At 41.1% G+C, this 23122-nt stretch overlaps 1 protein-coding gene across 1 annotated transcript; it reads left to right on the forward strand.

Moving 5' to 3' along the window:
- Window positions 1-20386: 20386 nt before the first annotated feature.
- LOC147880980 (uncharacterized) lies at window positions 20387-22547 on the forward strand. The gene has a single exon (XM_087370247.1). The coding sequence runs from the start codon at window positions 21186-21188 to the stop codon at window positions 22545-22547; it is 1362 nt and encodes a 453-aa protein (XP_087226373.1). The 5' UTR covers window positions 20387-21185.
- Window positions 22548-23122: the final 575 nt, after the last annotated feature.

Below are 23122 nucleotides of genomic sequence, written 5' to 3' on the forward strand. Positions count from 1 at the left end.
ATTCTCAAGTCTCTAGTGTTTCTATGTCCTCTCTACCTCCAATCTTTCTTGGACCTCACGGGACTCCATCTCTGTAACTGTTGCATTAGTAGAGATGCATTTCCTCCCACACAGTTAAGATTGAATACTCCAAAGTGTTTACAGGTGCCAAATTTATGCACCTATCCAATCCCTCTTCTGGGTAACCTAGATACTAGTACTCTCCCAAGCGGAGAGTGCCCCTAGTACTTCATCTTCTCTCAAATTTTTAATATATTGAATGTCAATCAACAATAAATATTCTGTATTTTCAATCAAAATATACAGAAGGGTTTGCATCAAAACCTCATCCGTCATACCTTCTTCCTCCTATTTTTGCTCTCCTTCCTCCTCTTCCTCTTCTGGTTGTCCTATGGGGGATGATGTCCTGCCTGGAACCACAACCAACTCCATCGTCTGTTTCAGCTATGTGCTTTCCCTTGTCCAAAGTTGCACTAGACTAATCTAGAGCAACGGTGGCTTCCGCAACCACATCAGGATTCTCCTCAATGTCCACATCTTTCCCTGCTGCTGCTAGAAGAAGAGGTGGCTCTACATTGATGAATGGAGGTTCATCTGTGTCCTTCATTTCCAAAAGAATTAGACAATAGGCTATTTTCAAGGATACAAATGAGTTCCTATAGGACCCTCTTGCAGATCCAACTCTTCATCCTTGGAAATCCTTCTAAAACTTTTTGGACTAAGGGATTTGCAAATTCTTTGCAACCTAAACTTGAAAGTGCTATCAACCCGGTGATAGTCAATGAGGAGATTCATAGGAGCCCACTGTACTCTATCTATGTCTAGCTGGATCAGGTAAGGCTTGATTTTCTCTCTCACATAATCTACCACATCTCTAAAGAGATCTAGATGCTTGCCATGACATCTATTTGACGATCAAAAATGTCATACAACTCTTCCTCTCTACTCGAATGATGAGTAGAAGTGACGAAGTCATGGTATGCCTTGCGAGGTGTGTGGAGGTTTGTAGAATATGGCAAGAGCAGGCTATCTACCTAGGAGGTGAGGACAATAAAGGCTATGTCATACCTAATGGCCCTTTATATAGTTGACTTCAATCTCTTTAAATACCTTAAAGGTCCGACTACAGTTTAGGTAATAAAATATTGGACAATGTAATCTATTGGCCTAAATAATTTGCCATCATATTCCACTCCCACCTCCCCCCGCAACCCAAAATAATGGATTGTTTTTTTGGAATTTAGGGGGCCCTATGTTAGTACAAATGACATCACACTTAACAAAAACTATTACATTTAGTAAAAAACTATTACAACACACTTTTAAAACTTTTACATTTATTCAAGTGCTATTACAACACACTTCAAAAACTATATCATATTTTCAAAACTATTACAACACACATAAAAAACTACTAATTTTATTAAGTATGCCAGTACAAATGACATCACACTTCAAAAACTATTACATTTATTCAATACTAGTATGAATGGACAAGTTACAAGGAGGCTTCCATTTCTCAAGCATTGATATTCCTTCGAGTCGCCTTCTCACTATCTTCCCATTTAGTGTCACTATCATCAAAGGTGACAGGGATGTATTCTCGAATGTGCTTCAAGCTCCAACTACTTGTGACCTCAAGATATTGGATATCCCCATTGGGCATATGTACCTCTACCTCTGTGGTGTCCACTACATCACAATCCATAGGTATCCATGTGCCATGATTATTTTTCCAACATCTGTAAGCGTATCTCATGTAGCAAATACTCTGTACTACTTGATATCTTATTACTATACTTTCTTTAGTAATAAGTATACATCGAAAATGGTCTCCCTTCTGCAAACCCTCCCTAACATCCCACATTGGGTATAGAAGATTATCAAGAAATTCATTTTCTAGGCCTTTGCATACCCACATGGTCTTTGTCTTGTGAATGAAGACTGATTTGAAAAAATAAATAAATGTAATGGAGGGCATGAACCAACTAACACCCATAGATTTTGAACCGAAAGTAAACTTCATTGATGATTGAATATTTGATCTCATCTTCATTCTAAATGCATCTATAAGAATGGATCAGGAAGAGGCCATTCTGGACTATCAAAGTTAGGGAGAGGAATAGGACATAGTCTTCCACCTTCTCTTCGAGGAACTTGGTAACATGAATTATACAAAAAAAATACTAGACTTTGTCAAGGAGGCAGCACTCTGTCCCGAGAACATTAATTCTCCAATATTTGAATGGAAAGCTTGAAATATTCCTGTGAGACTATCCAGAGGCTAGGCTTCAACTTTGGTAGAGGGAAAGATATCTACATAGAAAGCAAAGAAAGATGTTAATGGGCCAATCAATCTGTCTCTCACTCTCTACCTCTCTCTCTCTCTCTCTCTCTCTCTCACACACACACACACACACACATACACCTCTCTCTCTCTCTCTCTCTCTCTCTCTCTCTCTCCCTCCCTCACTCACAAATCTCTTCCCTCTACAATCTCCCCCTAACACCCCTCAACCCCCCCATCTCTCTCTGTCTCCCTCCCCCCCTCCCCCTGTACTATCACCACAAGACACCCTCTCTCAAAATGCATGCTCACATACAATCATTAGAATACACAATTAAACTGAAAATAAAAAAAAGTTAATGTAAAAGAGAGAGACAATTTGAAGGAAAGGAAGTTTGACTGGCAGGATCCAAGTTCATGTCTCAAGCCGTGTATACGCACTCAACCTTCACCTTAAGTCCTTCTTTTGTATTATAAAACCCAACAATGCAACCCTTCCAATGCTTCTCTTTCTTTACTCTATCCTTTCTAGAAACCTTGAATGGACCTATTGCAGATGGTTGCATTATGACCCATGACATTAACCTAAACTCTTGAGGGATCCAAATATCACTGTTGTCCTTTAAAATGTGACCCACACAAGATTGAATCGATAGCTTTGGCCTAGGGGAAGGGGAGTGCTTCACCATTGTAGAAAGAATGGGAGCAAGCAAAGATAAAGAGGTTGGGAGGAGGAAGAGGTTGAGAGGAGGAAGAGGTTGGGAGGAGGTTGAGAGGAGGTTGAGAGGAGGAAGAGGGGAGGAGGCTTAGAGGAGGTAAAGAGGAGGAAGAGGCTCAAAGAAAGGTGGGGAATCAATGGGGATAGTTTGGGGAGACTCCTAGGAGGAGTTTGGGGTGCTAGGGACACTTTTGGAAAATTTCAAATTTTCAGAGGGAAAAAAAATTCGCGTATTTGGGGGCCTACCAAGAGAGCCTAGGAGGCTATGGGGACCATCCAAAAGTGAAAGGGGGGAGTAAATGCCTCAAGAGGTGGTGGGGGCAAGAGAGAGGCAACTACAAGCCTAGTGTGGGGACCAAGGATGAATCTCCACCAATGAGAGGCCAATATGGAATCCTCCATTCTTTTAATGCCCAAGCCTTCCCATTGGCTGGTTTGCTAATCACAAATGTTAAGGAACTAATCCAAGAGGCTCTTTTTGAGTCCGAAATTCCCCTAATGCGACATCATGAATGCGCACTGGCATTTTACTAAGATGCAATCTTATCATGGTCAATACCGCATGCATTTACTCATGAGCACTACATGGCACTACATGCATTTACTCATGAGCACAAAGATTGTTGCTCTACCTCTAGCATGACTACATCACACAGCCTTTGCCTTGCCATGTTTGCTTGCACAGCTCCGCCATCTGTCACTGTGCAACACAATCTTCTAATGCACTAACCACTGTGCTAGTTTGAGTAGAACCACGTTGGCCTGACTACAACATAAAACTCTTGCCTTGCCATCTATCATTACACAGCTTCACCATCTATCACTGCACAACACAATCTTTTGCTACGTCGACCACCGTGCTGGTTCAAGCAATGATGTTGGCATGGAGAGACACCACGTTGGCATGAAGACCACTGTGGCAAACCACCATGCCATGTCAATCTCTAACGGGACCCCTCAAGGTCCATATCCACAACCACCGTGCTGGATGTTAGAGCTATTTTAGTGCTAAACCAAGAAAAATAGTGTTATTTCACTACAAGGCATAGGCCCTTTTCCGACAAAAATACCAATGCTTTTTACATTATTTTTTTTTTTTCACGAGCATAAATGTCGCTATAAAAGTCGCTAAAAGCATCAAAAAAGAACCGTTGCTATAAAGCGATGATGATAAACATCGCTATATAGCGACACTGTTAATCATCACTATATAGCAACATTGGTAAACGTCGCTATATAGCGAGGATTAACGGAACTAAAAAAAAGGATTAGTGGGGCTAAATAGGGCTTGCTATGGTCGTGTTTAGCCCCACTAATCCTTTTTTTTTTTGGTAATTACAAAACAAAGTTTTTTTATTACAAAATTTCCCTTGCGAAAAGGGTGATACAAAATCGCTCAAATGAAATGATCGAGGAACAAAAGCATATACATGTCGAACATATACAACATTGTTTGTTACAAAATTACCCTTTCGAAAGGGCGATACAAAATTGCTCAAATGAGCAGATATACAAAATGACATATAGGGCGAAGAAAATGCAAACTGCTACTACTACTACTACTACTACTGCTACTACTTATCCGAATCCGAATCTTGTTGGCCTGTTCCTTGGTCCTTGTGAGTTGTGCCTTCTCCCTGATCCTCGTCACATGCATGTGATCCTTGGCCCTGGTGATCGCTCGCCTTCGATGATGGGACGCTTGAGCTTTGACCCTAAGAGTGAACCATATAAATCGAAAATTAGATTGGAACTTAAAGAATAAAACAATTTAAAAAGTGAGATTACAAGTAGATGTAGAATTATACCGTGCGAGCAGCCACCTTAGCCCAATCGACTGTCACTCCCATTGCCTCTTGCTTAATAAACCACGGCTTTGTTCCTATGCAAAATGTGTGTCGCATCTCTGCATCTGTAGGAAGACGACCCATCGCAGCTTGCTGTGGATCCAATTTACGAGAGTTAGAGTTAGCTAAAGTGCATGTAATTATATGTAGTAAAACAAGTAGAACAATACATTAAATGAGAAGAAGTAGACTTACCATGATTGCCTCGAATGCCAACCGTCCGCTTGCACCAAAGTGCGAAGTACCTACGATGTCCAGCCATCTCTTCGTAGCCCTCCTCTGACCCTCGAACAATTCGGGATTGTCCCTATTCTGCTTCTTGAAGAACTTTCAATTAGCTTTGTCTACCCAGTTGGGTTTAGCCAACCCCTTTGTGATGGAAGTACGTAAGGTTGATCTACGATGCTTCAAGACCAAACCCATGCACTCTCGCATATAATCCTCATTAAACTCCCAATTTGGCGGGTCAGGGTATTTTTGTTTTAATTCATCGATGACCGCCTGCTTCCTTTGGTCATCTTGATACTGCCAATCGATAGCAATGCAGCTCTTGAAGTGATGGCTCATCAACAACCTCATGGTGGCCATCACTGCTTTGCCCTTTCTATCTTCTATTATCTCTCTGGCAGTTGTGATTTGATAGGAGAGATCCCCTGATGAGTAAGGAGGACTGATGGTAGCAGAGTCAGAAGGAGTGGAAGCTGTGCGAGCACTTCCAGAGCGAGGAGTAGCAGTGGAAGTAGGAGAGGGCAAGGGACCTGACTGATACTATGTCTCTGCACCAAGTGGAGACCTGTAGGAATGTGAGTGTGCTAACTCGTCTACATCTCCCGAGTCAGCACAACATAAGTTGCCCTTCCTACTCTTCCTTCCCTTACGAGAGGCACGCGCAGGTGATGACCCCTCGGTCGAAGGGGCATGAGGGGATGGCTGGGCAGTACATCCAGCCGTCGGTGTAGGGGAGGGAATTGTTGAGGTCCTCTAAGATAGTAGAGAGAAGAATCTCACTGCCTCCTCATCGCTCATCTGCGCTACAAACTCGTCAGGACTCCCAACAAAGCCATGCGTGGCTATCAAAGGAGTTCCCCGAGGGGTAGTCAACTACCCCGAGGGGAACTCCTTTGCTGATTGATTTGTAACTGACCCCAATAAGGAAGCTTGTGAAAGATCGATAGCCTCTTCATACCATGAGGAGGTTCCTCTCCATTCATCCTCCAAGCTTGAATCTAGTCACTTGCCTTCAAATATGGTAGTGGTGGATCAAGCTGACCTCCACGTGCGAGATGGTCCAGCGGAAGGTATCGAGCATGACCTTCATAAACATTTTTCCTCATATGTTTGGAGTATCATGCAAGCGATTTCAAACCCGGTCCACAAACACGACAAGCATGGTACCCACTTGTAACAAGTCCTACATGCGTACGTGAATGTGTTAGTATAAGACATATTGCATGTGGAAGAGAGTCATAAAAGCATAATCCTATATTGATTGATTTGTAACTGACCCCAATAAGGAAGCTTGTGAAAGATCGATAGCCTCTTCATACCATGAGGAGGTTCCTCTCCATTCATCCTCCAAGCTTAAATCTAGTCACTTGCCTTCAAATATGGTGGTGGTGGATCAAGCTGACCTCCACGCGCGAGATGGTCTAGCGGAAGGTATCGAGCATGACCTTCATAAACATTTTTCCTCATATGTTTGGAGTATCATGCAAGCGATTTCAAGCCCGGTCCACAAATAGGACAAGCATGGTACCCACTTGTAACAAGTCCTGCATGCGTTAGTATAAGAACCAAAACTAGTCTTCATCCCCAAATCCATTTTCCTCTTACCTTGTTAGTATTTTGTAAATTTCGTATCTTATTAGTCTCCATTGCAAGATATCACCAACATGAAGCACAAATGTAGCCTACACATTGAGATTACACCCGAGTGTTTAACAACTTATTAGTGCAATGGCAACAAGAGCATGGATAGAGAGTGCAAGCAACACATATTGTTTTATGTTCCATTATGTTGAATTCATGTTCATAAAGTATTTTTTAGAACTTTGTTAGTGACATTGGAAAGAACACTTGCAACAGAGCTAGCAAAGGAGTTCCCCGAGGGGTAGTCGCAGTGCTACATGGAAGAGGAGTCAGACCAGGGGTAGTCATAGTGCTAGGTCCGAGAGGAGCCAAGTCCTCGGGTTAGTTGCCTAAGAGGAATCAAAGTCCTCTGGAGCATATAGATCATGAGCTCTCCTCCTGCGAGGCTGTCTGTACTCGTCGGATGAGCGATATGATCCCATGTCTAAAATAGTAGGCATAGGCATAGGCATAGGCAAAGAGGGAGAGAAGAGGGAGAAGAGGAAGAGGAAGAGGAAGAAGAGAAAGAGGAATCTGAAGAAGAGGGAGAGAAGAGGAAAAGAGAAAGTGGAGGAGGGAGAGAAGAGGAAGAAGAGAGAAAGAAGAGAGAAAGAAGAGGAAGAAGAAAAGAGGGAAAAGAGAAGAAGAGGAGGGAAAAGAGGAGAAGAGGAGGGAAAAGAGGAGAAGAGGAGGAAAAAGAGGAGAAGAGAAGGGAAAAGAGTAGCATATGTCTACTTCTCTTATGCTCATGCTTAAGCATAAGCATGAGCATATGTCTTCTTATCTTATGCTCATGCTTATGCTTATGCATGAGCATAAGAACATGAGCATGAAAGAGGGAAAGGAGAGAAGAAGAGGGAAAGAAGAAAGAGGAGAAAAAGAGGGGAAAAGAGGAGAAGAGAGAAGAAGAGGGAAAGAGAGAAGAAGAGGGAAAGAAGCATAAGCATGAGCATATATCTCCTCTCTTATGCTCATGCTTATGCTTATGCATAAGAGGAGTCTTATGCATAAGCATAAGAGACAGAGACATATGCTCATGCTTAACTTATGCTTATGCATGTGCATGAAAGAGGGAAAAAGAGGGTGAAAAGAGGAGAAGAGAGAAGAAGAGGGAAAGGAGAAAGAGGAAAAAAAGAGAGAAGAAGAGGGAAAAAGAGAGAAGAAGAGGAAAAGGAAAGAGGAAAGAGAGATTGGAAAAGAGGAAAGAGGGAAAGAGAGAAGAAGAGGGAAAGGAGAAAGAGGAAAAAAAGAGAGAAGAAGAGGGAAAAAGAGAGAAGAAGAGGAAAAAGAAAGAGGAAAAAAGAGACATATGCTCATGCTTATGCATGAGCATATGTCTACTTCTCTTATGCTCATGCGTAAGCATAAGCATGAGCATATATCTCCTTCTCTTATGCTCATGCTTATGCTTATGCATAAGAGGAGTCTTATGCAAAAGCATAAGAGATGGAGACATATGCTCATGCTTATGCTTACGCATGAGCATAAGAATATGAGCATGAAAGAGGGAAAAGAGGGGGAAAAGAGGAGAAGAGAGAAGAAGAGGGAAAGGAGAAAGTGGAAAAAAAGAGAGAAGAAGAGGAAAAGGAAAGAGGAAAGAGAGATTGGAAAAGAGGAAAGAGGAAAAGAGAGAAGAAGAGAAAGAGGAAAAGAGAGATTGGAAAAGAGGAAAGAGGGAAAGAAAGAGAGAAGAAGCGGGAAAGGAGAAAGAGGAAAAAAAGAGAGAAGAAGAGGGAAAAAGAGAGAAGAAGAGGAAAAGGAAAGAGGAAAAAAGAGACATATGCTCATGCTTATGCATGAGCATATGTCTACTTCTCTTATGCTCATGCATAAGCATAAGCATGAGCGATTTTGATCGAATTCTAACCTGAACCTATGAATTAGATGGTCCCTCATGCACAATCATTGTCACTAAAACAAGCTCGGTGGTTGTTTGGGATTAGTATACTATTTGGGATTTACACTTTTCCTTGTTTGGGATTTACTGAAATAAGCGCGGTGGTTGTTTGGGATTTACTAAAGGTTATATTTTGTGGGGGTTGCAGGTAATCCTAAACCAACACAAATGCATTTCGTTTACTCGTGCTTACCTCCTCTAGCCTTAACTTGTGTTTGAGCTGACCCAATCATGATTGTATGATGTTCCAACCACCAAGCTAGTTCAGTACAATCACATTAAGTCCAAGCCAGCCTAGATCTGATGTTTGAGCTGAACCAGCCACACAGTTGCATGATATTCCAACCAACGGGCTGGTTTAGGAGAATCACATAACTAGTGTTTGAGCTGACCCAACCACGATTGCATGATGTTCCAACCACTGAGCTAGTTTAGGAAAATCACATTAAGTCCAAGCTAGCCTCGTTTTGGTGTTTGAGCTGAACTAGCCACACGATTGCATGATATTCCAACCATCGGGCTGGTTTAGGACAATCACATTAAGTCCAGGCCATCCTAGTAAACTATCCCAAAGCTCTCAATCACAAACAACCACCGGGATGGTTTAGGCAATCACTGACCTACATTGTATCAAGAAATGAAACAAGTAAACTATTCCAAAGCTCAATCACAAGCAACCATCGGGATGGTTTAGGCAACCACTGATCTGCGTTGTATCAAGCATGTGTATGATGTGCTCGTTAAACATCTTACATCCCGTCTGCTTTCTACAAATGTCCTTGTTATTTGGAGAAACTCTCGAGAGATGCACGAAGAGTGGAAGAAATGCTTGATCATCCTGATCTGAGTAGTCAATAGAATGCAAGAAAAGGAGAGACAACCTAAGTGTAGAAGTCATTGCAATAGTGGTGACGTTTTGGTACAAAAATACAAGGTGTTGGTAGGGTTGTCACTCTATGAACTTTAGAGTGCAGGCTAAAGCTTGTGCAGACTTGAGAATGGTATTTAACTTAGTGGCATGATGTTGCTTTCACGAATGCTACCACCAATTGTGACATCACAGCTAATTTTCTTCGCTCTAATGGGGCAATGATCGAATGCGTGCATCTACAACAACTGCTTCCTGCTACTGCCCTACAAGGAGTCTTCTATTCCTTGTGCCCTAACTAAGCTTCTCATCTTTTCTATCTCGTAGACTCTATTTCCTTCTCTTGTAAGGCATGGCGAGTTGCATGTTACCATGGCAACGATCAATGAAAAATGACAATGCCAAACCAAAACAGAGAGAAGCTAGTTGGTGAGGCAAGAAAAGAATAGAAAACTTACCCAAAAGAAGACAATGGAAAATCAAAGTCTGCACAAGGTCACGTCAAGATGTGTGCAGGTCCAAGGCGGGGGCAAGTTGCGGGTACTTAATCTTCCAAGATTTGATGGGCGAGAGGTATGAAAATTTGAAATGTGTGGGAGTAGCAAAATTTCAGCCGTCGGTTTTCCCCTTCCGATGATACATGTCAACAAAATTGGATATCCCAAACAAGTGCAATGTGGCCTAAAATGCTTGAAAACACAAATAATCCAAAAGGCAAGCTATCGGGTTTGGTGCTACGTATTAGTAAATGCAATGACTTTGGCATGCTTATGAGCCATATAGAAAGCAGGTGCATGGAAAAAGAAACAATTCAAAATTATAAATAGTGTTGGATTTATTAAAATATATTTTCACATGCATAAATTAAACTTTTCCAACTCCTTCCATTTTAGGGTGAATCTAGATACCAATACAACCAACTATTAGTATTTTAAGACCACCATGCACTAGTCCCAATAGTTTGGATTCCAAATTTTCAAACCGTTTCAGTTTTCAACAAATTAAAAAATAGTTATGGAGTGTGCCCTCAAGTGGGTATGCATCACTTTAGCGCAACATTGGAGGCCCATTAACCCATGCATAATGATCTCATTTAGGTGTGTACTTGGGTTGAGAAGAAGCTCACGTAGTGTACTTTAGAATGTTTACTTGGTTGCATGTATGTATAGAACAAAAATTTGATGTTTTTGAATAAATTGCTATATCCTAAAGTCTTTAGGATGCATGCTTCACATGCAACATAATATCATGCAAGATACCCATATACAAAAAAGTCCTTGAACCTCACCAAAATGGCTACACCGAAGCAAATAATGACCAAGGTAAAAAATAAGGAGAGAGCAAGATTATGACAATGTAGGTCAATGGGAGAATCTTTCCTCATATAGAGTTATAAATATTAGCCCTGCTACCACTTTTAGGGCGAATTTATCAAATTTGATGCTCTAAAATTAGCCCACCTTTATTTTTGGGCTAATTTATCAAATGTAAACCTCTAAATATTAGCCCAACCAACTTGGGAATGCCTCTAAATTAGCCCTTGGGCTAAAATCCGCCCCTAAATTTTTCCCTGATGATGACCCACACAATATTATTCAAATCGGTCACTTAAGAAATGCGACACTTATTTGAACTTCAATACTCCCCCATAAAGTGGAGCATTGAAAGAGAAGTCTACTCCTTTCATCCATCCTTCCAACCATCTGTCCAACCTTCAAACTATCATCTTTGCAATTGTAAAATAATTGTAGAATTTCCATCTTGGTTGAAGCTGCATTGGCTTCATTATTTTCGGTCTTTAGGTCTTCTAGTTTCTTCTTACGGTTTCTTGCAAAGTGGTCTGGCTTTCCGCAGTAGAAACAATCTCTCTTGCTCATATCGACTGGGGAAGAGCTGCTTGTACTCCATGAGCTCGATTCTCCCTTACGTTGGCCTTTCTTCTTGAAATTTCTTTCTCCTGCAAATAAAGCCATTGGTCTAGTTGGGACTTGTGCTTTCTGCCGCTGCTGCTTTTGACGGATTTCTTCTTAGAGAAGAATGGTTATAAGCTCCTTGAACTTTATTTCCTCAGTGACAACGTTGAGCATAACATTCAAATGGTCATAAGATTCAGGCAAGCTATTCAAAAACATCATGCAGCCCTCGTCTTCTGGAATGGTCGTTCCAATTAATGCTAGTGGATCAAAGCAGGATTTGAACTTCAAGAGATGACTTGCAATCGAATCTTCAACGCCCATTTCCATATTTAACAATGTAACATGTATTTTAGGTATGTAACATTGGTACCCGTTTTAAGATTCCTAAAGAAATCATTAAAATATAACTTTTATAAAAAAAACTATATTTTGCACAGTCAAAAACTAAAAACTTACTAAATTCATGCATTTTCAGACATCATGCCGACAAATTAAAAAGAACCTCCTCTATATCGCAAAATATCTTTCAATTTTCTCTATTCTCAAAGTCTAAAAGTTTTTCCTCTCTTTGACCTTTGTGTTTCTCTCGAAAAACAACTTTTATTATCTTAGTTTGTTGCATCTAATAGCATGTTCTACTTATTATTGTCCAAACTAGACTTTTCACTCTCTTTTTAAATCACATAAAGAAAGAATGGAAAACTTTTATTCTAATGAGTCAAAAGCTCTAAATTATTTGAAAAAAATAAATTCTTTTTGTAGATGCATAGTTGGGCACTTTTGACATAAGAAATGAGCTTGGAAGTCTCCAAAACCCTAAAAACGACTGCCAATGTCATGGGTATCTTCAGACAATTTTTTGCAAAAACCCAAATAGGGAAGTGTGTGTTTGGCTCTCGTCGGTCGATGATATCATTGACCTGGCGCACGCATGTTCTTGGTCAATGATATCATCCACCAAACGCATGCTAGGTTGATGATATCATCAACTTGGAACATGGGCGCACACTTTCCTTTTCGGGTTTTTTTGAAAAATCATTGGAAGGTATCCATGTTTGTAGTTGTTTTTAGGTTTTTGGAGTCTTCCAAGCTCATTTTTGATGGCCAAAGTGTCAAAATATGCATCTGTAAAAAGTTTTTCTTTTTTCTCAAATAATCTAAAGCTTTCAAAGGTTTTGGCTCACTCGATCAATGATATCATTGACCATGCATATAGCTTGGTTGCATAAAGCAAGCAAGGTAGAGCTTGGTAGGTGATATCCTTGAATGTGCAGTTGGGTTAGATGTTTTGGATATGCATTTCAATTAAGATAAGTAGGGAATTTCCAAAGGGGACATAATACATAACATTATCCTGAAAGATTCCAAAGACATTGATTGGATGCAGTGCACAACTTGAAGCCAAGACACGCCATGCAAGAAAGAGGGTAGCATCACAACTTGCAGGCTAGGTTGACTCGGAGAATGTTCTAATGGATAGTTTGGAGAAGGAAGGCTCTTACAACTTCTACCCTACAAAGCTTTAGTCTAGTGCATTTGAAGGTATAGGATCCGAGGATGAATACTACTCTTTGTAGGATTAATGGCATGTATATTTGTGAAGCAATGTAATTTCTAGCATGTTAGACTTGTGAAATATGTTATGCCATGGCCTTTTTATTTGCATTGGATGCATAGGTCCATATTGTAATGGTTTTGAGACATTATTGTATTTTATGTATTTTTTGTGTTCTAAGTAAAGGTTTTCATTCCTGTTTTCTGAAATACCATTGTCGGCACAATTTTTAAAAAAGATGTTTTTTACCTCTTTTGTCAAAAGACATTGTGCAAAATGGCCATCTTTTTAAAAAACATGTAAAAATGACATGAAAAGAAGGGAATCTTTCAAAGATTATCCTAGAGTTCTCATTTTGAGGTTATAGTTCTCAAATTAGATGTTACACTGTTATTAATCCATTGGCGCTTGAGATAAGCTTTGTTGGTCATAGAATTTGTTTCGTAAAGGGCTACAAGTGTATCGCACACTTCCTTTGATGTTTTGGCATTGCTCGCATGTAGCAGTTGATCGTTGACAAGCTTTTGGTAGATTTCTTGCCTTGCCTTTGCATCTTGACTCACCCACTATTTCAATTTGGCTTCCTCCTCTTTTGGTGGCTTGAGTTCATCTCCATTCATGATCTTCCATACTTCTTTCCCTTGGAGAATTGCAATCATGCGGATCTTCCAAGTGTGGAAGTTTTGGCCATTGAATCTATCGATCAGCCATAGGATGGAAGGCTCCATTCTCTTTATCTAATGATAGGCCTGCACTGGAGCATTCAAGCCATTAGATGGCGTTAACAATCAATGCTCCTCACATTTAGCATTGCGCTCATCCCGTTCAGTAGCAATTGTGAGCGCTCATCACATTCAGCCTTCATCCTCCATCCTCAAATGGTAACATATCTTGTCCTTGGCATGCATCAGGCTCAAGAAGGGACCAGGTGCTCTGATACCATGTTTGATTACTAACAACTAAGTATCAAAGTTGAAAAAAAGAATTCAGACGATGAAGATGGACACGAGAATGAGACACCAAATCATTGTATTTCATTCATGAAGCGTGTCTTACAAATAGACCAGTAGGGGACGTCGTGGTTACAACTGATTGCATGTGTCCTCTCACAACGATTCACATCTCTCTCTTGAACGCCATTGATGTATTTTTATTAACATACACACTATTATTCAAATCGGTCGCTTAATAAAAATGCAACACTTATTTGTTTCAATACGCATTTGATATGTCCATGACCTGGGCAATGGCAAATGACAGACTCTACACAATATGGAGCTTGCATCCACAAACACCCCAAAGCAAAAATCATGCACATGGTGGTAGCATGCAGTCCATTGGACCATGCATTTTGGACACCATTGCATAACAGGATAGGCATCCAATTTAACAATTATAGCTGTCAATACCACATACCGTAGTCTGGTTCTATACATGAAGAAGTCGCTTCTTGATTCCTTCCTCTCTCACCCTGAGGCTGCAGATGTTCTCCTTCATTCCTCCACTCTTTTCCCACTCCATGCAACAGCTTCATCTAATTCCCTCAGCATCTCTTAAAGCTGCTTAAATTGTTCAATATGGGCCATTTCCAAGATTGCCACTCTAGTTTTAAAATCTATCATGACTACGGACTGCTTTTCAAAACTTTCGAAAGCCACTGCAAGCTCATGCACAATCGTATCGTAATCTTTTGGTAGGGTCTATAGCTTAATCTTTGAAAATTAGTTCTAAATAACAACCCCCACTATGGCTGCTACAACGTGCTGCACTGTGGCTACTTTCTGCATCCTTCTTGGCCTAAAGAGCTACCTCATTGTCTTCTCCACTGTGGCTTCTCTCTTCCCCATCCTTCCTGGCCTTGAAGCTTTCTCATAGCTCCTACATCACCGCTCTGGTTTCTGCATTCTCCCTTTTCAGTTCCTCCATCATCTCGTTCTTTTCAATGTTCAATGTGCTCTACATGTTGTAGAGCCGTTTGTAAAGAGCCTCCTTTTTTACTCTCTGATCTTCAATATTCTTTTGCATCATTGTTAGCTTCTTCTCTGCAATGTGCCCATCCGTTCTGATGTCTTGAAGCCTATCTCGGAGCTCCTTGATGTGCTTCTCTACTTCTTCTCTTCTATTCCTTTCCATGTCGACCATTTTTGCAGTGGCCTCAGCTTGCTCTCATACCTGCAGGGCCCTCACTTCTACCTTTTGAGACATCTTCTTATCGTATTCCTAAAAAATCCCTTTGAGGGTAGATTTCATCAGGTGCATTGCAACTCCAGTGAACCGAGCATTTTCAATCATGCTTTTAGTGATGGTAATATTTTGACCTTGATAGACGATTTGTCCCTCCTTCACGTTCACCTTCTGTACCAGCCTGGTGAAGTTGCTAAGACAATCCAAAATGGGCTTTTGAAGAGTGAATCAGGAGCTACCAAATGTCATGATTTCAAGATCAGGGGAGGAGAGGCTCTTGCACTGTACTGCAGAGGGGGTGGAAAGATTATGTAAGGAGCTCCCAGACTATGCAAGGGGGAGGAAAGATCATGTGAGGAGCTTTCAAATTGTGCCAACATGTTTTGGAGCTCGGTGTGTCCAAGGAGATCCATTATGAGAGGGAATAGAAGTTGCATTGAAGAGTGCAAGGGAGAAAGAAACAATCGAGAGGGATAGAAGACGAAACAATGAAGGAAATGGAATAGTGGAGACTTAAGTTTGCAGTCTGAGTGCAAGAGAGAAAGAAACGGTTGAGAAGTATAGAAGACAAAACAGTGAAGGGAAGGGAATAGTGCAGGCTTAAGTTTGTAGCCTGACTACAAGGAACTGTGAAGGTGAGAGCCACCATGGTGGTCGGCCTGAATTTTGATTAATTCAAGGTGGCAGTACTAACTTGGATGGTATGAGTGATTATCTAGAGGTGATTAGGCTTCATGGATTACGTATGTCTGTGGTAATTATTATCATCTTTTGCCAGAGCTGGTGGCCACTGCCGGTGGTGGCATCTAAGATTACCAACCACATCTATGGTGGTGGCATGCATAATCAGTAGAGTATAGTTAATTGCTAGTCATCATTGAGCTGCCGCTGGTTGTGTCATCTAAGATTACCAACAACGTCTATGGTGGTGGCATGCATAATCAGTAGAGTGCAGTTAATTACCAGTCATCATCGGGCTTGCATAGTCAATAGAGTGCATGGTAATGAGTAATTAGAGGTGATTAGGCTTCATGATTTATGTTTTTGGTAATTACTGCCCAGTGGTGGTGGCTCTCATTAACTACGTTTGTGGTGGCTAAGATCCACCGGGCCGGGCAATTAATTACCATCCACCGCAGTGTAGAGTGAAGTTAATTACCAATCACTGGGGTGCAGTTAGTTACCACCACCGGGCTTGCATGATCAATAGTGCAATTAATTACTAGTCACTGGGCTTGCATGCTAAGTAGAGTGTAATTAATTACCACATTTAATTACTAGTTAATTCCCAAGATGGTGGCATCTACTTCATGATTACCAACCACATCGTAATTAATTACCACTACCATTGGTTGCGAGGTGGTGGTGGTGCCTAAGATTCCACCCGGTTGGCAGTTGATTCCAGCCACTATAGTGGCCTGCAATTAATATGGCTCATGATTATTTAGATGGCACCCTCCTCGGATTTTGATTAATTAAGGTGGTATTCATGATTATTAGGATAGAAGACCAGGCCTTCAGACCTGCAATCCTAGCACGTTGGCTCGAACTTTATAGTATATAAGATCTGTGGCATTTTGCTACATTGTTCTCATCCTCCCTTGCTCTTCTACTTTGCTCCACGCACCCTCCTCTAGCTCTCTTCCACCCCTGCTCTACTTTGCTCCATGCTCCCTCCTCCAACTCTTATCACTCATGTGCTCCCCTACTCATCCACCCCATTGCTCACCCACTCATCTTCACCATGCCTATTGTAACTACTACCACCCCTCGATGCAATAAGATCTGAATATTGTCTGCCCTCTCATATAAGGTGATTGTGTTGCACTTTATAGGACTAGAAATGTTGGATCTTTTGGAATCCTTTCGTTCCCTTGGTTGATTCCCCCCACATCTGCATGTCACCAGCTTGGCTGGAATAAACACCTCTGGCTCAACAAGGCTTGTAACCACTCAGCAATGGCTAGGCGTAATCTTTTGTCCTCCAAGGCTCTCAGCGATCTTTTGGTTCATCGGATGTAATCTTTTGGTCTCTAAGGCTATCAGCAATTGCTGATTTTTTACAAATGTAATCTATTTTTTTCAATTTGAGGCTCTCAATATATATTGTTGTTAATTTTTATATACCCCACTCAATAATGGCTAAGTGGTTATGGTCACTAGATGTAATCTTTTGGCCTCTAAGGCTCTCAAAAATTGCTAAATTTTTATAAATATAAGATCTTTTGTTCAATTTTGGATGTCAGTATAAATTATTATCACGTTTTATATAACTTGTTATTGGATGTAGATGTAATCGCTTTTGATCAATTTTTACTTAATGAATTGTAGTTGATTATCTGGATGGCACCACCGGGCCTACAGTCACTGCAATGGCTCGGAATACTTTTTCCCTCATTTAGGATTTATTGCAACAAGGCCAATAGAGTAGGACTACAGTTGCCTTGGTTTAGGACCAAAATAGCACTAAAATAGCTCCAAAACAACCCACGTGGTAGTTTCATGGAGATACATCTAGAAAAATACAATTAAACTTTTAGAAAATGCAATTGACGATATGGCCCTTGAGGGTATCTAGGTTGCCATTGGATAGATATGGCATGTCGATATGGCCCTTGCCCCTAAAGGGACCCCCTCAAGGGCCATATCGTCAATTACATTTTCCTTGGTAAACAAGGAAATGCATTTTCCTTGGTGCACTAATATATATAACTCTAAAACCAGCACGGTGGTTGTCATAGATCTCCTTATGTTTTCTAGTTCGATGGTCATCATAGATTTCCTTCCGTAATTAGTAAAAACAGATAACTCCATAACTGCAAGAACTAGTGCGGTGGTCTCTCCAAGCCAACCTTGAGTTTTCGTAATCTGCATGGGCATGCTGCTCGATGACAGGTGGCAAAGTTACTGCAATAGGTTGGGCAATCACAGATGGTTAAGCCAGAGACTGCACTATGGTGGTGTTCAAAATGATAGATTGTGTCTCATTATTACATCAAGAACTAGCGCGGTGGTCTCTCTAAGCCAACCTTGACTTTTCATGATCTGCATGGGCACACAGCCGAGTGATAGGTGGCAAAGCTATGACAAAAGGTTGCGCGATGACAGGTGGTCAGCCGAGAGACTGCGCTGTGCGAAGCAGTGCAGACATGCATGATGTACTTTGGCCAGAGACTACGCTGCACAAAGCAAGACAGAGCTTCCGTGTGTCGATCTTTGTGGTGTTCAAAATAAATACATTGCATCTCATTATTATGCCAGTGTGACATCATGACATTTAGAAAATTTTCGGCAAGAGCAGAGGTCCGCCCAACCCAGAAGCGTATCATGTTGGAGCCCCAAAATGGTCTCAAAAATAGTACCGCAATCGGCTACACCCAAGCAAATGTTGACCTAGAGATTTTTGTTAAGTCACATGAATTGTGGAATTTCGTATTTTGAATAAATGAGTGTTAGATCAAGATGCACAAATAATCAGGACAAAGAAAATAAAGAAGTATATGAAGCAATATATGGTGGAAGAGAAAATAAGGATACCACAATGTTGCATGGGATATATTGATGCATTTTGAGAATAGTTGCTAGAGAGGATGGAGAGGATGAGAGTGTTGATCAAGAGTATGATTTATGGTGTGCCACGCACACATCACACTTTTAATGGGTTTGATCAAAAGTGACAATCGGTTACTAGCTGTATAAAGAAAATTTTGTTTTTCCAAGGGATCAAGTGAAAAGGGATTGGAGCTCTTGTTATTATTATAATGATGACCCTTTTGTCATTTTGATGTCAAGTTATTTGTAAAGACTTTCTTTTTTTATTGAATGAAATAGTGCATAAATTTGTCAAAAAATATCGAGATTAGTGGAGGGCTAAATGTCAAGTTTTGATGTACAATGCATGATGAACTTCCCTTTTCAACATTCTCTTTGTAAGTGGCTCACTTTATATTGTTTGAAGCAACATGACGTATGCATGAGGTATAGAGACTTTGAGAGAAAAAATCAAGATGTTGAAGTTAAACGTATTGCGGCAATAATATAACCTAATTTAAAGCAATTAAATGGTATATTGACATCAACACAATTATGGCAAAGTATTTGAAGCTAGCTTAGGTATAAGACAACCTTTACAATTATGCATATTAACTAGAGTAATATGTATACCAAGGAAGTTGAGCATGCACTACCAAAATTGTGTATGATTTGAAGAAAGTTGTGGACATACTAAGCAAGGCCACCCAATGTGGCTAATTCCCACATGATAATGACATTAATTTGGTCTCATTAGTACTCTATATTCAATGGGATTAATGCAATATGCACATGGTCATGCCCATCTAGTTTAAGATATAGTATGCCCGATGCATCTCAATAGGTTCCAAACATCACATTGTGGTATTTAATGTCACCTTGATGGTTCCAATTTTTGGATTTGTGAATATTTAAGATTTTTAATCCACTTTTTCAATTTGGAACGATTTTTGAAATCCACTTCTTGAATTTGGAAGGATTTGTAGGATCCATTCAAATAAGAGCGCAAAGTCCAAAATGAAATACGTGTCCCAATGCACAATACATGCTTGTAATTAGATAGCTATTGGATGCATGATAAACACTACTACTTTGGTGTCTAAATATTTTTGTGAAGGCAAGTATAACTTCATATGATATATTCTATTAGATTATACAACATTTTGCAAGGTAGGTGTGTAGAAAGCATGCATTACATGGTGTGACTAAGTGTAGAAATAGTGGATTCCTTGTTCTTTTACTCCAAGCTTCTATACTTGCCTCACATGCACAAGCTTGGAGGTAGGCATGAGCTTAGTAATAAGTGGGTATTCGAGTGAACTCACAATCATAAGCTTTGGTAGAGAAGGCTAACTGCATATTGAACCAGAGCCTTGTAGCTTTATTAAGGACCCAGAATGCTCATCTAATGTAACATCAACCAAAGTGTGTAGGTAGACAATTTAGAAAAAGTCAAAGGTATTGTATAATTTCCAATCCTTGCTTTCAATCTCCCAACAAACATGTAACTAACTTTGTCCTTGGAGTAAGCAATTAATTAGAAAGTTTCAGCTTGCTTTTCATAAATGACACATGTAACCTCTTCTAGGGAAGGGACCAAGTTGTAGCTGTGCATTATTTTCTAATAAGCTTGTGCACAATTGCCCCTCCACATGTCTTCTCCGTGTGCAAATAAGAAATGTGAGCGGGATACTACATTTATTGTTGTAGAACTCCCAAATGCTTGCCTCAAATAAGAAATGTGAGCGGGATACTACATTTATTGTTGTAGAACCCCCACCTTCATGGCTCTGAGTGTATAGGGCAAAGAGAGGAGCAACTTCTAGTACAAGATGCAAATAGAGTAAATGTGTGTATGCAAAGAGAGGAGAAACTTCTTGTACAATATGCAACTACAGTAAATGTGTGGATGATGTTGTGTGCCTTGAAATTTGAAAGGGAAGCCAATTTGCAGGCTGCACGCTACGGCTCTTGTTGAAAATGTGGCACTCCAATTTGAGAATGTCTGTACGATGTTCACGAGTGAGCACAACTGTAAGAATCAACGCGCAACCGCAATGCTCATCTTTCACATTATCATTCCTCGAGCCACTATCTTGTCAACTTGCGGCCATTTCATTTTTCTTTTTGCACCTGTACTGTCATGGCTTGCAACCGACTGTATTTTCTCACTTCTAATGACCCGACAGTGTACTCAGCTATGGCGTTCTGTGCATTCCACGCTTCTTCTTTTTCACTCGGGGCTGTGTGCGTCCATGCAGAGTGTATCCATGATGGCAACGGATGTGGAATTAGCTGAGCTACTACGGATTAAATAGAAGCTGCATTGGCAAGTACTGTCTGTTTTTGCCGTCGTAATTGGCGTTTAACAAGCAATCTCAACTCTGGCATTGAAATCGAGCATTCGTCCTCCGGGGTTGATGATTAGCAACAATGCTGTCCTGATTGACAAAAGCACCGCCATCACCTAGTATCGTAGCTTACTTTCAGCTTCTAGGCTTAGCTTCTCGATCCTCCATTCAAGCAACCCTCAGATGGGAGACTTCATGATGCGCGAGTTCGAAGACAATTTCACTCAGCCTTACCGAGAGTCCTTCGCGTTTTCTTGCTTCGATGATCGACCGCGGGTTCGTCATGACGCTGATGATCAGCTCTTCTTCGACATGGATGTTATAACCTGTCCACCGCACTGGGATCTGGAACGTGCCCACGATAATGGGAATTTCCGCGACAGGCCCAAATTAGTTCAGGAATTTGAGTTCACCAGATCTTCGTCTGACCCCGGCGGCATGCTCACAGCAGGGCTCGTATCTCCTGCGGATGAGCTTTTCTACAGAGGTCAGCTCCTTCCACTTAAGGCCTCTTCTCGGCTACGGTTAGTAGAAAGTTTATCAGTAGTAGGAAGTACACCTGAAGACATGGAGCCGCGCGCTTCCTTCTCATTGTCATCTAGTTACAGGAGATCTCGTGTTGCCGTGGAAGCCAACGGGACTGATTATCTGCAAAACATTTCACACAATGGTGAGGCTACTGGGGTCCTGCGAACCCTTCCGTACAGTCGTATCAGAAGAAGCACAGATAGCGGATCCAAAGTAATCTCAGAACGAACATCAAATGATGGGAGTGTGCGAGATCCTTGCAATTCCCTTCCTCATGGTGTCGAAGACCCAGTGCTTGAAATTCATGACGATGGGAGAGTCCACAACGCGGAATATCAGTCCCCTAGACGCGAATCTTGTCCAAGATGGAAAATGTTTTTCCCAGGATTAAGGAGAAGCGTAAAACATGGACTGGATCTCATGAAGGACTCCAAGAGCAACCAACAAGTTCAAGTGGAGGAGAAATTACGTGCGATTTCAATTTTGAACTTTCGAGCTTCCGCATCTTGTCTCAAATTTTTCTTATCAGTTGGAGATATGGAAAGGCGAGAGAAGAAGGACCATACATTCGGTTATCAAGTGAATGTTGATCCAGAGCAAACATTCAGAAATCCACCACAGGAGACAACCTTTCACGGGGTGAACACAAAGGCTTTTTTCCGCGCGACAATCCCTGCAACAGAGGCCAGTGAGGATGGACGCAATAGCAAAGCTCGCGATTACTTTCAAAGGTACGCGAGGCGGTTCAAATGGGTTCACCAATCCAAGAAGAGCGAATCCGAACATCTTCTGGCGGACGATCGAATGGTAGTGGTCTTGAAAACGCCGATCGTTTCCAAGCCTCGTCGCAATGATCGGCAGGAGCTCACGAAGCACAGGCGGGTATATAATAACGAGGTGCTAAGTAGGGGTCAAGGCATTACCAAATGCACCACCGTCTCGGACGTGGAAGCTCAGTCGATTTCCATAAAGGCAGCCATAGCTCACTGCAAGCAATCAGCTCAAGCCGGTAACTAGAAGCAATAGATTGGAAAGAACGACAGCGTTTGCTGCTCTAGTACCGTAAAAGCTTAGCCGTTCACGTGAAATTGTACGTTCGTTTCTTTCGAGCTAGCTAAGACAGAGCTTCGCACTCCAAAATTATCATGCTACGTTTTTAATCTTACCACTCACTGCAGTACCACGATCCCGTATTGATGAAATGTTTTGATGGAGCTGGGCTTTTCTCATTAGTGTCTACTAGCTAATTAGTTAAACGTCAAAAAGTTTCGCGCTTCGAAATTACCATGCTAAGTTGTCACTTTTACAAATCACTGCATAACCACGATCCCATGTTGATGAACTTTTATGATGGAGCTGGACTGTTCTCGTAGCAAAGCCATGGCAACGACTGTTGTGATGCTCATTACAATAGCGTCGAGCTTCACCACCTTCAACTTTGTCTTACTAAATGGTTTTGTCGCATTTTCATGATCATTGAAACGAGCCACTAGTGGCCTTACAATTCAGCCTCGATGGAGCTTTCCCTAGCGAATAAACTTGCATACTTACGTGTCAAAGTGCGTAGTAAAAAGACCCATCTTCTTATATTC

The sequence above is a fragment of the Dipteris shenzhenensis genome, chromosome 31 (genome assembly GCF_047967505.1).
Source record: "Dipteris shenzhenensis isolate YYH24624 ecotype China chromosome 31, Dip_SZ_1.0, whole genome shotgun sequence".
Taxonomy (NCBI): Eukaryota; Viridiplantae; Streptophyta; class Polypodiopsida; order Gleicheniales; family Dipteridaceae; genus Dipteris; species Dipteris shenzhenensis.